At 44.6% G+C, this 16,966-nt stretch overlaps 1 protein-coding gene across 3 annotated transcripts in view; it reads right to left on the reverse strand.

The window, feature by feature from the left end:
• OSBPL10 (oxysterol binding protein like 10) overlaps window positions 1-16,966 on the reverse strand; it is an 850,497-nt gene that overhangs the window by 220,807 nt on the left and 612,724 nt on the right. For all 3 annotated transcript variants that reach the window (XM_085630573.1, XM_085630574.1, XM_085630575.1), the window contains one exon: window positions 9,653-9,807. In XM_085630573.1, the coding sequence (XP_085486699.1) occupies window positions 9,653-9,807 (155 nt within the window). The remainder of the gene's footprint in view (window positions 1-9,652; window positions 9,808-16,966) is intronic.

Below are 16,966 nucleotides of genomic sequence, written 5' to 3' on the forward strand. Positions count from 1 at the left end.
TATCCACAAGAAACATGAGGTTTCGAAAGAACAGTGTGTTCCATCCCAAGTACATGGGCCCCTATCGAATTGCCAAGTGTATGGGTCCCGTGAACGTGAAGGTGTGCTTGCCCCAGTCATTGCGGATACACCCTGTCTTTCATGTATCATTGCTCAAACCTGCACCCTCCAAGCCGTCTGGGACACCTAGGCCGGTATGCGTGGAGTCGGAGGTGGAGTATGAAGTATCGGGCATACGGGCGTCCAAATGGCGCAGGGGGAAGCTGTGGTACCTGGTTGCGTGGAAAGGCTATGGCCCGGAGGAGCAATCATGGGAACCGGCTGAAGGGGTTCATGCTCCGCGCTTGGTCTCCTTGTTCCATCGGCGTTTTCCTGCCAGCGCTGGACCCGTGGGGAGCCGTTGAGAGGGAGGATGTACTGTCAAGAATTCCTGTCATGCGAGGGGAAGAAAACGGTAACCAGCGAAAACGGACTACATCTCCCAGGATGCTTAGCGGTTGAGAGGTTAGGTAAACAGGAGAGCTGTTACATAACTCAAGGAAAACACGCCCTTATGTAAATAGGAGAGCAGTTACATAACTCAAGGAAAACACGCCCTTATGTAAACAGGAGAGCTGTTACATAACTCAAGGAAAACACGCCCTATAAAGGGAGGAACCGGGAGGTACAACGCTGTCGGATATTGTGTTTACACCGACGTACCTGCTTCGTGAAGAGCAGTGTTCCGGAGTGGTGCTCCAGTAAGGCAAGAACGGAGGTAGGTCGAGTTGTTACTCCCTGGGCCGTGTCTTGCCCCATCGTCACCTGTGAAGGACCCGGAAGCTCTACCGGTCAACCATTGAGCTTCGCTTTTTGACTCGGCTGAGTCAAAGCGCAGTGGCGCTTTTGCTGGTTGGAGTCGTAACTCCCAGCCAGACCAGAGATACAGGGACTGCCAGCTGTAACGCACACCAGGAGGTGTTTGCCGCGTTACAGACTCGGAAGTCCACAGGATCGATCGAGCGGCTGCTCTCGGTTCAGTCTTCTTGCTTTTTGATTGGGGTATCGGTGACGCATCACCAGGAGGTGACTCCGCGTCCCGGTGCAGTCTGAGGAAGAGGTTGAGCGGCTGCTCCCTTCAGGTAGAGACCCCGGCTGGGTGTTTCCCGGACTCCTCGATTCTCCCCAACACTCTTCGTGCCCCTCAAAGCCTACCGATTGGCATTGTCGGCCATTTCATTTCTGCCCTCTGTTGGCATACGCCGGGATCGGCGTATATGCAGAGGACGGTTAGGACCATCCGTGCGGTGGGCTGGTAACGTACTTAGCCTGGAGGATTCCAGTGACTATAACTTTTGTTTGTTCTTTGTATTATTTTTGCCTTCATTAAAATAACTAACCCTTCACAAGTGGTTGCGTCCTCATTATCGTGTCTGTTAAACGATCCCGAGACGTTCAGGGCGTTACACAGGGTAACAGAGCGCAGAGGGTCAATATTCCTGCTGGAAACAAAGTGTACCATGCAGAACACAGAATGTTTTTATGTGTATAGCTCAGTGGGTTACTGCTTTTGCCACTGAGACCCTTTTGTTACTAGCAGCTCATAAATTGCAATCCTAATATAGCACAGTAACCTATGAACTGACATCAGTAAGGTGCATTGAAACTGTATGGTTTAGGTTAGAACTTTGTTTCTCCCCAGTCTTTCATTATCCTAATGTTGCTAAAAAGTTTTTTTTTTGTAGAAATACATTCTTAATAAAGTCAACACCGCTGCCCGAAAGCCAGCCTTGCATCTGGACCCCAGGGTGCGTTTGCTATTGTACTCTACAAACATTGCACTCCCTCCTGCTGCTCACTGTGGCCTGTGAACCCAATAGTAGGACACCTAACAGCAGCCCTACCCCGAGTAGATCTGGCTGGAGCTCTTTGCGACTGGCCTTTCTGAATGGCTTATCATGGGACAGTAACTGAAGGGGATGGACAGCAGTTGTGAAGAAATGAACCATAGTTACCCTGTGCACTGACTAACTGTGGGGTGCCCATGGTCCCAATCTCCTCCGAAGATGAAGAACAACGCCAATGAATACACGCACACGGTCATTTCATTTCTGAATGTGATAAAGCCACCACCCTTTTCACGCTTTCGAGAAAAAGTTACCACCTGTACTGCTTGTGAGCTGGCATGTGAAATCAGAAACTGATCTATACATTTCGTTATAACGAGTACAAAGTGCCGCTTCCTGCAATAACTGCATTTGCCTTCCCCTTCTCCAATATTGAACTTTCTTCTGGAGAACTGGTCAACCATAGTGGCGCAACTTATCAACCCACAACCTTTTATGTCTGCTGGAATTGAGCCTGCATCTGGCTACTCAAAGACTGGTCCAAATCCTGTTCTACTTCTGTTGTGCCCACTATTAGACAATCTTAATCGGAAAAAACTCCTTTATGTACAAGTTGGAGCAGAAACATTTCTGAGATTGGATGATTATATGCCATTCTATTTTCTAGTTCCTGAATGGGACTATCCGTCCGTGAGATGCCAAAGTACTAGACGAGGAAGCAAAGTCAACTACAATGGCCTTCGGCTTAAACCCCGAGCACTTAGAGGCCCAAAGACAGTGATTTTGCAAAACCAAATGTCTCTTGATTCATTCCTGACTCCCAATGATGGAGTTCTTTCAAGTGTAGGCAGAGAATGTTGTATTTTTATCTGAATGTTTCTTTAGGCACACATGACCAAATTGATCGTAGACATGAACGTTTAAGGGGATTGCACTGTCTTTGAAGGAGATTGGTCATAGTTAAAAAGCATTTTTTAAGTGTACTTCCTCCATCCCAAGTCTTAGTAGAGAAAAGGGTTCATCCCCAACTTATCACCCTTTAAGAATGATAAAGATGATAATCACGATGGGGAGCCGGAGTACTATTCTTGGGAATGTACAATGGAAATATGGAACTGGAAGTGAATTTATTAATCAGTTTTGTAATGCCCTCATAAGGTGCAAATAAACAGCAAGATGGGGGGTTGTGCACTAGAAATCATTGGATTCATGTAACCATAGCTTGCTTCAGCCGTGTTCTTGGGCTCATGCTAATGATGCCCACAGGAAGTGCCCGTTCCTGAGGCTGCGGTGTGCCCACGTCCTGGCCACGAGGCGAGAAAACAGAAGACTCGTTAGTTCACCTAAAATGTTTTCATATTATTGTTACTATTTTACTAATTGAAGGTCCTTTCACCTGCTTTCATGAACACAGCTCGAGTACCATCTTGTATTTATTTTAAGAATCAGTCACCTGACCATATTGGAAACCCAAGAGTGCTGGTGTATACGTGTGTGCTCTGCCATTTCTATAGGCGCTTGTTCCATCTAGTTGTGTGAAGGAAAATTCTGACCAGCTAAATCTGGGACTCACTGGCTATTAATGTTTATTTTATAAACAAACCCTTTCAGACTCTGATTGGCATGCGAGAAGATGTTCTTTGACAGTAAAACCAAGGGGATGCGTAAACTAGAGAAGGTTTAATCTATGAAGTAAAAAAAAAAAGTTACAGTTACAGCTACAGTTTGTCATGTAGTGAATATTTTTCGATTAAATACAATCAGAGCAAAATCCACTCACTTTTTTAATCTGCCAGAGGAGTGAAATTTGTTTTGAAAATGGACAACATCTGCTCCTGAGATGTTGGGATTGGAGAAAAGGCTGGATTCCTTGCCATAATTCGGAAACCTACAATTTTGGGCAGCCTTCGCCTCTCTGAGACACTAAACGGGGTCCAGGGATGCCTGTCTATCCGCAGGCATTCTAGCTATCTGAAAGTAGCCAATCATAGTGATACTAGCACCGCAACCTCTTCTTATTGTTTGAAAGGAGAGCCAATCAAATTGCTGACACAGCATGTTGTTTCGGCAATATGCCTGGCCACCATTTTATCTACTGTGGTAAACGGATAAAGATATGGCACATTATAGCAAAGGACTAGAAGGAGGTCGAATTGTAGCAGGCAGGGAAAGTTATATATTTTGGCAAGAATCTAGATGCAGGGAAAAATGTAGAAAAACCTATCAAAAAAACTGATGGAAGGGAAAATTGCAGGGAACAAGCAAACATATGGTGGCATGCTACTTTGTGGCAAATTGTAGCAAGGGACTGCAGGCAACGCATATTGTAACAAACTGTAGCAAAGTCCTGTGAAAATTGTGTTGAACTATAGCAAAGGACTGGATACAAGAACAACTGTAGTAGACAGTAGCAAAGGACGGAAGGTACCTATGCAAATAACTGAAGGCAGAGAAAAATTGTAACAATTTAAGAAAAGGGATGGAGGCAGGTCAAACTGTAGCAAACTGTAGCAAAGTTATAGAGTTGGGGCACATTGTAGCAAACTGCAAAGAACTGGAGGTAGACAAACCATATCAAACTGTAGCCAAGAGCTAAACAAGCTAACTATGGGTGCGGATAAGAACATAGAGACAGAAGTACATAACAGGCATTGGTAAAGCCAATTGGTCTCACTTTTTATTTGCCGAAGCAGGTGAATCAGCTTCTTCAATGCTTATTTGCTTTGGCCTAATGTAGGGCCAAATGCATTTCAGGGTAGCCATCCGTAAGTGTGGACACACTGGTTATCCAAGTATGAAAAGATACAATTGCAAAGCAGCCACCATGCCTATTCATGCACACGAACTTGTATCCATCTTGTAATGATTTTTTTAATTGCTATTTTAAAGGAACATGTCAAGACGGACGTCCATGTGTCCACATGCATGGGCAAGCATAGGCAGCCTTCTTGATTTGTTTTTTTTAAAAAAATCAAACTATAACCAAAACCATTGCAAGACAGCCGGCGGGGTACATGCACACATGCTTACGAATAGTGGTCTTTTTGTGATTATTTTGTGCTATACTTTAAACTTCATTTTTCATTCCAAGAGGGTCGGTGGTCATTTAAAAAAATAAAAAAGAGTGAATAAACAAAGTATGAGCAGGATGCCGGTGGCTGTGTAAATGAGCATCAGTGAGTTGCCCAGCAGCAGTGTGCAGCTGTTTGGCACTCATATAAGAAGAAAAAAAGAAATAACATGGAGGGAGGGGCAAGGGGGTCAATGACACTGAAGGAGCGAACAGTGCATTATCAGTGTGCAGCTGCTGAACCCTTGTAAATAGAATTTTAAATACATGATCAATAAAGCGGGGGAAGAGAACAAGGAAATCAATGCACTCCCATGAAATACTGAAAGACAAATTAAAAAAAAAGAGTTCCCCTTATGTCAGCAGTGGAAGAGTCCAATATATCCAGTCAGAAACAATGTCAAAAAAATAAAATGCTCCAGCAGTTGGACACCTGAAGAGGGAGGAAAGCCATCTAATAAGGACTAGGGAACTGAGAAAGGCACGAAAGCCATCCAGCCATGAGCAAGGGGGTGAGCCAAAGACCACGATGTATGTTGTATTGCAGCCAATAGGTCTTTGACAACAGACAGCAAAAGCTTCCTGTAGGCGAGACCTAAACAACTGTATGAAGACTGTGCGGTAAAGCCTCCGAAAACGCACACCATATAACAGGAAAAGATGTACAGAGAAGAGAAGAAAGGGAAAAACAACTGGAAGCTGCAGGAACTGAGCCTACAGTTGAGCTGGAGTCTCCAGAAGAGGGAGCAGCAGCTAGGACACTGCATAAGAGGCTACAGGCTGAAACCAGAACAGAGAGCTGGAGACTGCAAAAGAGGCTACAGGCTGAAACCAGAACAGAGAGCTGGAGACTGCAAAAGAGGCTACAGGCTGAAACCAGAACATAGAGCTGGACACTGCAAAAGAGGCTTCAGGCTGAAACCAGAATAGAGAGCTGGACACTGCAAAAGAGGCTACAGGCTGAAACCAGAACATAGAGCTGGACACTGCAAAATAGGCTTCAGGCTGAAACCAGAACAGAGAGCTGGACACTGCAAAAGAGGCTACAGGCCGAAACCAGAACAGAGAGCTGGAGACTGCAAAAGAGGCTACAGGCTGAAACCAGAACAGAGAGCTGGAGACTGCAAAAGAAGCTACAGGCTGAAACCAGAACAGAGAGCTGGAGACTGCAAAATAGGCTACAGGCTGAAACCAGAACAGAGAGCTGGAGACTGAAAAAGAAGCTACAGGCTGAAACCAGAACAGAGAGCTGGAGACTGCAAAGGAGGCTACAGGCTGAAACTAGAACAGAGAGCTGGAGACTGCAAAAGCTCATCCAGAATAGGCAGCTTAAAGGGGCCAAGACAGAAGGCAAAGCAAATGGAAAACTACAACTTTTGCTGATTACAGGAAACGCTGCAGATGAGATCCCAGTAAATAATAACGTTTCACTTCATTTTCTTTTAGTCAGGGTGGTCTAGCGCTTTATTACGGTTGGTGACTGAATACAACCGCCTTATCCGGAAGAAAGTGCCAGAAGCCAACAAATGGCCTGAAAGACATTTCATTTTACCTAGGGTTTTTTCTGGCATCGAAGCTGTCATCATTTGCTCCAGACAACAAAATCAATTCACCTGTGTAGATTTACAGACCATGCAAACTCATCAAGACAGCCGGCAGTGTTCAAACTCTGCTGGGCGCTCTCAGTGAGTCGCAGTATCAGCGAAGTGGGAAAAAAGAAGCTGAATGTGATTGATTAGATGTCAATCTCTCCAAACGTTCCTGTCAGCGAGAAGCGCTGTACATTGTAAACAGAATGTGGCATCCGTCTTTGCTATCGTACAAACATGTTTATTCTAGGTGGCATAGCGTCAAAACCTCACCTGAGCTCAGAGCGATTTGACTGATACAGTTATTTTTAAAATGCACTGGGGAGGGGTCCTGTCAGTCAGGGACAAACAACTTAATCATGTTTATGCCTCATCATCTACTAGGAGAAGTTTAGTGGCTCTCAAGCATATAGATATATAAATATGCTTTCATAAAATGATAGCGCAAGTATGAACTGTCTGCGTTGTAAACGTGATTTCTTGGTTAATTCCATGGACAGAGATGGGTCTGAGTGTCATTGCACTCATCTGTCTTTCAGTGGCGACTGGTGACATTTGAAAGTGGTGAGGCGTAAACTTTTCGTTGGTGTGTACCGCGGCGAGCGAGTGTCGCGAGCGAGCCCTAACAACCTAAGGGGGGAGAAACTTTTGAAAAAAGAGTGGCCATATCTTGCATTTTTAAGCACATTTTAGAAAAGTCAACGTTTCGACCCCTTGGTGGTCCAGCCAACTGAGAGTCTTGGAGGTGGGGTCTTCTTAAGGACGGGTGAGTAAGTGTAGGGGAGGGGGAGCACCAGCAACAGCAGGGGTCACTCCTGCCGGAGATTAGAACTGTGGGCCTGATGGGCTCAAAGTAGGATTAAAGATGTGGCACATAGAGTCTGAGTACACTATGCGGAACTGAATCTAGCAGTATTAAGGCAATAGGTTCAGTAGTAACCTATACCTCTCGGGGAAGCGTTGAAAAATCTGACTTGCTGCTGCTGGTGCTCCCCCACCCCTACACTTACTCACCGGTCCTGAAGAAGATCCCACTTCCAAGACTCTCAGTTGGTTGGACCACCAAGGGGTCGAAACGTTGACTTTTCTTTCATTATGTATCAATACCTGGATGACAGTGATTAATTAACTGCGGCAGTTGTTTATGATTTTTCATTTATTGTCTGTGCCAATTATTTGGCTGGTTAGGTTTTTTACTATTGTATATTGATGTATATATATGCACAACCTTTCCCTTGCACTACCACTTGCACTGATCCCACCTTTAGCACTTGTCACCTCAATTGCACCTACATTTGAAAGTTGCAAAATGCGTAATAGAGATGTATCTGTGAATCTTTGATCTATTGACAATCAATCGATTAAAATTATTCTCTTTGATTGTATGACAAGATTTGGTGTTGTCCTAATCCTTTCTGGTATTTGAATCATGAATTTGATGTTGTTATCTTGTGAACAATTTCCACTGTGACTATTTCTTTGTGAACCACTATTAACCAGAGTCCAGTGGTCGATCGGGTCACCCCTTTGATACTCAACTCTGGCAGCTTCATAGGGCATGGGTTCAACTCCCTGGTATATAATTGAATTATAATAAACTGCCTGGTACAACCCAACAGGTGAAATCCTTGAATAAGATTTAAAGTTTCAAGCTCCTTACAACCACAACCCCATAGCGGTTTGTATAAGTTCTTGGGGTAGGCAGATGAAAAGGACAGTCGTGGCTCGTGGGGTGTGGGGGTGTCACAGGGGGGTGGGAGCCGGGGGGGTTTAAATAAAATAAAAATAATCTTACCTGGTCCGCACCGCCTCGGGTCCGTTGGCGCCATCAACAGCTGCATCACTGCGCAGTGCTGGCAAGTGATTGGCAACCCCTCTCAGCCAATCCTGGTGCTGGAGCAGCACCAGGATTGGCTTAGGGCACGGTTACTACTTGCCCGCCTGCCCATTAGGACACCGAGGTTTGAGCCTTGCTCAACCCTCGCTCTCCTAATGGGCATGCGTCAGCCTGAGCAGACACCAGAGCGCATGACTGGGCACGGGCGAAAAATTTCCACACCTGACCCACTCATGCACACTTGTGCTGCTGCCTGCCCCTGACAATGCCTGTCAGTCAACATGACGCCGGACCGCCCACCCCTTCAGACTCTGAAGGGGGTGGGCGGTCAACCATCACGCTGACTGACATGCATTGTCAGTTCTCCCTCGGCGTCTCTGAACGTAAGTAAACTGAGAGATTACTTAAGTTCAGAGACGCTGAGGGAGCTGCGGGCGTCTGGTAGGGCAACGCCCCAGCGCCCTAATGGACGCACCGCCGCTGCTGTCTTTGCAGATGGTTTCAGTGCCTAATTTGTTAAAAAAAAACAAAAAAAAACAAAGTGCCAGGGCACTCTTCAGGAGGCCACTGCAGTTTGCACCACCCATTTCCCCTGCCAGTGCTGCCAACGACGGTGCCAACGCAACAAATAACCATCACACTCCAACAAGTTTGACAATTCAGAATATCCTAGGTCCACAAAGCTATACAAATGGCTTGGGTGGCACGTCTTACTAATTTTTAATGTATATTGAATTAAAAACTTGTTGTGCTCATCTCTAAATTTGACAGACAAGTGACACCATGTGGCAGACTGTCAGAAGTGCTGGTGTTGATTATTAAGTGCAGGTGCTGAGTACCAGAAATTACCAGTTGAAATTAAGCACTACCTGGTGTCTTTCATCAAGTTAAGCCAGTAGGCACATGTTTATGTTGAAGACCAAAAGATAAAAGACTGAGCCCTGATGGACACTGTAAGACACTTTCCTACTTGTGGGCTCAACAGGCCATGTTATGATGATCACGGAGTAGAGTAATCATAGTAAACATGCTGTACACGAATAAGGAAAGGCACAAAACAAAAAGTAATTTGTTTGTGACATGTATGTGACGCGTGGGAGGTGGGTTTACCAAACCTGGTTCCTCGACGATACAGTGGAGGAGAAATGAGAAAATCCTTGTCACCAGTTAATACGTAATAGTAGAGAACAAGTTAGGTGATGTGGTGAATAGGTGAATGAATGAGTCGGTGTGAGTGAGTGAGCCTTTCAGTGAGAGGGACTTCCACACTGTGGAAAAAAACACCTATTGGCTATGGTGAAATATATGTACTATTTCCCCGTGAACTTACCACTAAAACGTCCCGCAGATCTTGGTCATCATGGAGCGCAGTCGGCATGGCGGCGGCCCATGTCATGCTGGCACTGGTGGCTGTTGGCAGGGTGGTGAGTCCTCCGTTCCTCACATGCTCAGTTGACTGCGACTTTGGCCATCCCAGGATGTTTTCTGCAAGAAACACATGGATTTTTCGCTTTATTGGAACTTCAGCTCTAGGTAGTAAGATTTTCTCTATTGTTGTGTTTTCACATTATTTTAAATGTGCACCTTTGACATAATGGCTTCACTACTCATTGCTATTGCTGAGAGCTCTTATGAAATTACACACATAACTATATCATAATGTACTGCTTATGTTTCATTCATTTTTTGTGTATAACAGTGTTGTGTTTTCATTTACTTTCATATGTATATTCTGATTATTCTCATGTAAGACTGTAAACATTCACATGACTTTCTTCACATGCTGCTTCACATATGACCAGGACACCTCACGGTTCTCCTGCACTCACAGCTCTCCTTAAAAAAAATACAAAAGGGGCCTTAAGCTCTCTGAGACAGAGAGGTGCATGTGCTTGAACCAACAGTTATTTTTTCCAAGCACACTGGCTGATGGCCTAGATAGGCTCTCAAAGACAGGACCTGGCAGTGTGAGCTGAGGGTTGTCTGCCCTTACCAAAACACAATGTTATGCTGTATTCCACCTTCACAATAGCTGGCATTTTCAGTGCTTATTTGTGCTATCAGAGACTCAGTAGCACATGGAATTATCACAAAACTCATTTTATCTAATTTTATAATGTTTAGGTTCTGCACTTGATTTCTCTGATGACACTGCAGCTGTGATATGTGTCACTATAATTTGGCATACATTTTGCACAAGCTTGGCGCCTACTAAGGGCCTTTACTAGCTCAGATGTTTATTGTGTAAGCCAGTTCTAGGGAAATTGTAAGGGAACCAGACAAAGATTTACCGTTTGCCATTGACAGTTTCATCAAACCCTAGAATATATCCTTTTCCAGGTAAGTTTGGGCGACATTCATGCGTCATCTATCCAAATGTTAGGCTGGTATACCTGCACTGCCCGCGGGCCACCCTGACGTCACTGCTCTGATCGCCCTACATACATCAGCGGGGATTCTGTGGCTCTGCCAATGGCTCAGCAAAAGGTTGGAGGTAACGTATTCCTTGCTTTGGCCTTTCAAGGGGTAGGAAGGTGCTACATAAACGGCAATACAATACTATACACTTAATGGTGGAGGTTCTGCCCCCGTGATCTTATCTACCACTATGTATATAGGAGTCATGTCCGTGAAAGTCCACCTTCGAAATGTGCGCAAAACTTTCAGTAAAAGGTAAATGTCGCGTCTGTGACATACAGGGAAACACCCTCCAACAAGTTAAAGAGACAAGATATAAAGGCACTACCGCAGAGGTACACTTCAGGGCCCACATTTGGTGGCAGACATTCCACTTTCCAAGACAGCGGCAGGCAGTATATATACCAAGTTTCCCCCTTTCATGTAACTACTTTCAGGGCGAATGAAGGCAATTTGGTAGAGAAACCTATGTACCTTTTTTCCTGTATATGAGTGGGCCCCAATGGGGTGAAATATTTTTCTGCATCAGCTAAATACCATTACCCCAGGGTGAGGTATTTACCTGGAGTGGTGAATACCACCTTTTTCAAGTGTTTCACTTGGAAATGTGGCATAACATGTGAAATCGGTATTTAACTTGACAAATTCTGTCGTTTGCTTTTTTTTCTGGGTCTTTTCTCCTAATACATTTTGGAAGGTTTGACCCACAAAAATATCTAACAAAGACCAGGTATCTTATAACTATGGCACAATTCAAAGTCATCATTGTGATGCCTCTGCAAACTCTTGTTTGCACAGAGATTTGGGTTTAACCACCAGCCATGATAAGGACTTAAGTAGAGAAATCAAAATTAGGATAATTGTCCTCTACTGACTTCTAATAGTATGGAAAGAAGCTGCATCCGCTCTAGATCAGACCAATATTAGATTCACTAGGGGATCTGTTAGTTCTGTAAATAGAGAATGGCTAATTTTCCCACTTTCACCTTCATCAAAAATAATGCCAAAGTGGTCTGAACCAATATGCGGTCTCAGTTTAGGCACTGTGGAATCCCCTTACAGTAAAGTCACCACTAGTGTTATGGGAAAGCATCCCTCCCTGCTCCTAGGTAATGTAGGGATAGGTGAGCCACTCAACACTGCAGACATGTTCCTCACACAGGAGGTTGTAGCCCCCACACCATTGAGAAGCTGGAATTACGAAGCCCGGGCTAAACTCTCCTCTATGGTGTAACCTCATGCGCTCACGTGAACCATGGCCACCTCACTCTATGCTATCACAAACATGGTTTTCCCTTTCATGTCCTTGTAATCATTTGCGCTAGTCTCATTAGTTGAATGGAAGCAAGCCAAGAATACATATACGCAGAAGGCACGGTGTTATGACAGAGACCAGTACTGTAAACTGTTGTCCGTGATGTTATGGGATGAGGTGGTAACACTAGACGTGAGAGATTGAGATGACAGATAGTTCCATGGATGCCAAACGCCATGCATCCAGATCAGGGTTTACTTTTTTAAAATCATTCTTAACAGGCGTGCTAGTTTGAATAGTTCAATACAAGCAAATAAAGCAATACAACTCCTCAGTGAATTATAGCAGAGGACAAGAAACATGATGTTTAGAGCGATCTGGCAATGACAGAAACGGGCCTGGGAAGTTTAGCCATCTCCCATTAGGACAGGCTAGAAAGGGCAAGGCCCTAAACCCTGGGGACTCTCAATTAATCCACATTTTAGCGCCAGTCACTTATGAGGGTCTCCATCGAGAGAGCCTCCAGACCGGGCAACAAAATAAGAGTTCACTGCTCGTGCCCAGTGGAAGCAGGCATGGCGCCAGGTCACAGGCAGGCTGACTATATGAAAGCAGTCAACCTTTGCAAGATAAGACAAAGGTTAGCACTATTGGGAATATTTCCCATAATACTGCCCTTTTCATCCCACTTTAAGATCTCATATTAGCAGTGTAAGAGAGAGAGAGAGAGAGACCTTCAAAGAACCAGAAAGTGTGTGCCCTGCCACCCAATACTGCCCCACCTCTCCACTCCTGTTAGACCTCTCAACCTTAGGATGGTTTCCCCTAAAAGTTTTTGCCTTACTCCTCCATCTATTTCCGATCTCTTTTTTGTTGGCCTTGGGCCTCTGAGCATTTTACCACTGCCACTCAGTGCCAAAGTGTTTGAGCTCTCTACTTTAAACATGGTAACAGTGGCTTATCCCCAATTAGGTTATTTAATTTATGTATAAGTCCCTAGTAAAGTGGTACTAGATGTACCCAGGGCCTGTAAATTGAATGCTACTAGTGGGCCTGCAGCACTGATTGTGCCACCCACTTAAGTAGTCCTTTAAAGCATTTCTCAGATCTGCCATTGTAGCCTGTGTGTGCAGTTTTAAACTGCCAATTTGACTTGGGAACATAAATCTCTTTCCAGGCTCAAAACTGCATTTTTAATATATACAAGTTACCCATAGGTTAGGCCCTAAAAAGCCCGCAGGGCCGGCAGGGTGCAATGTATTTAAAAAGTAGGACATAACATTTTACGTTTTACATCTCCTAGTAGTAAAAAACTCTTACATTTGTTTTCCCCTTCTGCAATGCCTGCTTCTCACATAGGAAAACATTGGAGTTAACTTATTACATTTAAGAATGTGCAACTTTCAAATGGGAGCAGGTAAGCAGTTCTTGATTGGTATCTTTGGAATTGTAATTAAAAATCCTCTTTTATGGTAAATTCGGATTTTGAATTACAATTTTAAAAATGGCACTTTTGTAAAGTTGGCATTTTCCTGCACTAGCCACTTAGTGATTGCAGTCTGTCTCTGGGTCACATGACTGGGTGAAGTTGGCAGTTGGTCTTTGTGCTTTTTCCCTAGGCAGTCACATACAATCGAGAGCCTCAGTGTGCCTGAATGGGCCGTTACTGGCATGATGGGAGAGCTGGGTTAGGCACAGCCCCACTCACACCTGAATAGGCTGTGGCCTTCTTTCACACATAGGATTGCATACCCCCTGTAGTTAGTCTGGAGCCAAGGCAGGCAGGAAACATGTACACTTCAAAGGGAAGCCCCTAATAGCTTCTACCATTTCAAAGGAGGCACTGTGAATAAATAATGGACCTAAGACACCAACTCTTCAGTACATTCCTGGAACAATAGATGCTCCAGAAGAAGGACTTCTGAGCTGGTTGACTGCCAGAACGACTGCCATTCTGCTGCCCTGTTTGCTGAGAAGGAAGATTGGACCTACACCCTTCAACTCAGGCTGCAGTGACCACATGGGTCAACCAGCTGACCACCTGTTCTGAGCTGCTGGGACATGACTTAACTAACATAACTGCACTCCTTAATGTGTATGTGTCTTCCCTTGCTCCCCTGATAAGATCATTTGGCTTCTCACTCACTTCATATGCCGATGACACATAAATTGTTGCATCACTTTCCAACCAGGACAGAGACACAGTCAACAGATTGTGTAACTGTATGTGGGCCATCGGCACTAGGACAAGCAATCACTGCCTAAAATTGAACTCATTCTATTTGAAAATAAAACTTTCTTCTGGTTGCCATCATGGTGGCCAGATGAATTAGGCCCTCTGCTCTTGCTGGTGAAGAAAGCCAAAAACCTGGATGTCCAAATGGATGATAAACTCTCCTTTGGAGACCAGGTAAACTCAATCCCTGCATCCACCTTTCTCACCCTAAGGATGATAACAAAGATTCTCTGGTTGATTTCGTATGAATCACAAACAACAGTAGTAACTTCACTGGTCCTTTCAAAACTGGATTACTGCAACAGACTTTACTCAAATATACAGCAGCAACACCTTAAAAAATTACAAATGCTGCAAAATGCTGTGGCTAGACTTCTAATCGGCATACCTAACTAAATTCAAGTCAGTCACATCTAAAATTTGCAAAGTGCACTGGGTCCCAGTGAAGCATCGCATCAAATCTAAGGCACTTTCTACAGCCTTCAGGGCCCTCTACAATACAGGTCCCCACCACCTTAGACAGAATCTTAAATGGATGAACCGAACAGAACACTTCGCTCCTTGGGAGCTAAAACCCTTGTAGTTTCCAAATTCAAGAGAACCAACTGTGGTGTGGTGATAGAAGTTTCATCATTGGCACTGCCAAGGCATGGAACTCAATGCCTTTCCATATTAGATTCTCCCCTAATCTGCTTACTTTCAGAAAGGGATTGAAAACACGGCTATTTAACATCTAGGACCTGGCCCCTGGACTGTTCTTGTACAAATCTGAGCTGGCGCCAGGACACATTGGGGTAACTGAGCACTTTACAAATACATTTAACATAACAAAACAAGCTCAAGAGGCTCCCTACAACAACTGTCCAGATGACCTGCTGCCTGGTCCTACAACTGAACCTGCCTGAGCCCTGCTGGCCTCTGCTAAGAGAGTTCTTCACCCCCCAAGTGCTGCCCTCAGGTCCTAGACTCTTAGTGCAGCCTCAGTTGAGCTTCCCTTCAGCTTTTGTGCTCCTCATGAGTGCAAAGGGGCCCATTCGTGGCAAGACGTTGCCCCCACAGCAGCCTCTAACGTGAAGTTCTGGCGATCATGGCAACATGTTGCCACCCACGCCAGCCTCCAACATGAAGGTCCGCTGAACCACCTCTTCACACTGCATCGACTATAGCAATGACCGCCAATGTAAAGCTCCAGCCTCGGCCGTCTGGGATGCCAACAGGATCATCACACTACAGTAGCGTCCATCCACGACAACCGGCCAGCTCTTCGCACAACTTCGACTGACACCCACGACACTCTCCCTGCTCCTTGCAGCCTCTTCCACTGCGATCAGAACACTTGGTGCTGGACTGAGGTAACTCTTTAAGCAGGACCAACCTGGCCCCTGTATTTGACCTGCGGTCCATCGCAGTTGGCCTGAACTTGTGACTTTCTCCCAGTCTTGCATAAAAGTTACTGCATAATGTCAGCCTCCGGTCTTGTAATGAAATCAAGATTCTCTCTGTATGTAATTGGAGAATCGTCATTTCATTACAAGACCTGAGGCTACATTAGGCAGTAACTTTTATTTGCTGCCTAGACATGCAGCCCTTTAAAGTGTAACCATTACATCATAAATAAAAACATTCCAAGTAACATAACAAAGCACCATAGCAACCAGCATTCTTCCTCTTTTATTTGCTGCTCATGGACAGATAAGTACAACTTCTTCTTAGCTCCTATGATTTTCATGTTATAGACTCTATCTATGGCTTTTTTAAATGCTTTTGGCATTTATATCTCTATTTATATGATAACGTAACAATCTTAGAGTCGTTTTTTAGTTGTATGTGTTTCAATTTTTATGACAGTTTCTTGGTTTTAATTCACTTATTTGGCTTAATTAGATCGAGTCCCTTACAGGTAAGTCTTTCTACCTCCTTAGGATCCCCTTCCAATTTATGGTTGGGCCCTTTTGTGCTAGTTCCCTTTTTTTAGCTCTTGCGCACATAAATTCACACATGTAACGTTTTCTTTATCAAACAAGTAAGTTATGACTCGCTTTACAAAGAACATGATTAATATATACCGAAGTGAAGCTCAGACATACCCGAAGCTTCTGCCAGTCGGAATCCCCGCCGTTTAACTTCAAACGCGGGAAGCTGGATATATGCCTCCTTCGCTCGAGGCAAGAACATTGCCGGTCCTTTCCTAGCTGTTTAGCTTCAAACGCGGGACGCAGGATATAAGTCTCCTTCGCTCGAAGTAAGAGCATTGTCGGTCCTTTCCCTCCCGGATCGGGACCTCTACAGAAGACCCGCGTGACAAAAATTGGGAAAAAAATGTGACCCTCAGAGCACAATACACGCTCTGAGGACCCGATCCCGACTCGCGCTGTTGCGTTTCCATGAAGACGCACTGCGCGAACCCAACGGACCAAGTCAGCTGTTTTCCCTCGGATCACCGGCTTCTCATTACTAAATACCATTAACAAGTCCCTTTAAAAAAAAAAAGAAAAAAAGAAGGGATTAATTTATTTATACTTAAAGATGTCTCAAAGTGAGTCTCAGACCAGAAAATTCACTAATGAACCTCTTTGAGAGGCAATTAAAAACTTCTTTAAAGGAAGCTGTGGAGGCAGCACTCATTAAAAGAAAGATAATTATTCCTGAGGATGACGCATCACTTTCTTCTGGTGAGGAGGATCCACTCCCCAGTAAACGCGGTAAGGCCCTAAAAAAGACAAAACATATTGAAC

The sequence above is a fragment of the Triturus cristatus genome, chromosome 10 (genome assembly GCF_964204655.1).
Source record: "Triturus cristatus chromosome 10, aTriCri1.1, whole genome shotgun sequence".
NCBI classification, from domain to species: Eukaryota; Metazoa; Chordata; class Amphibia; order Caudata; family Salamandridae; genus Triturus; species Triturus cristatus.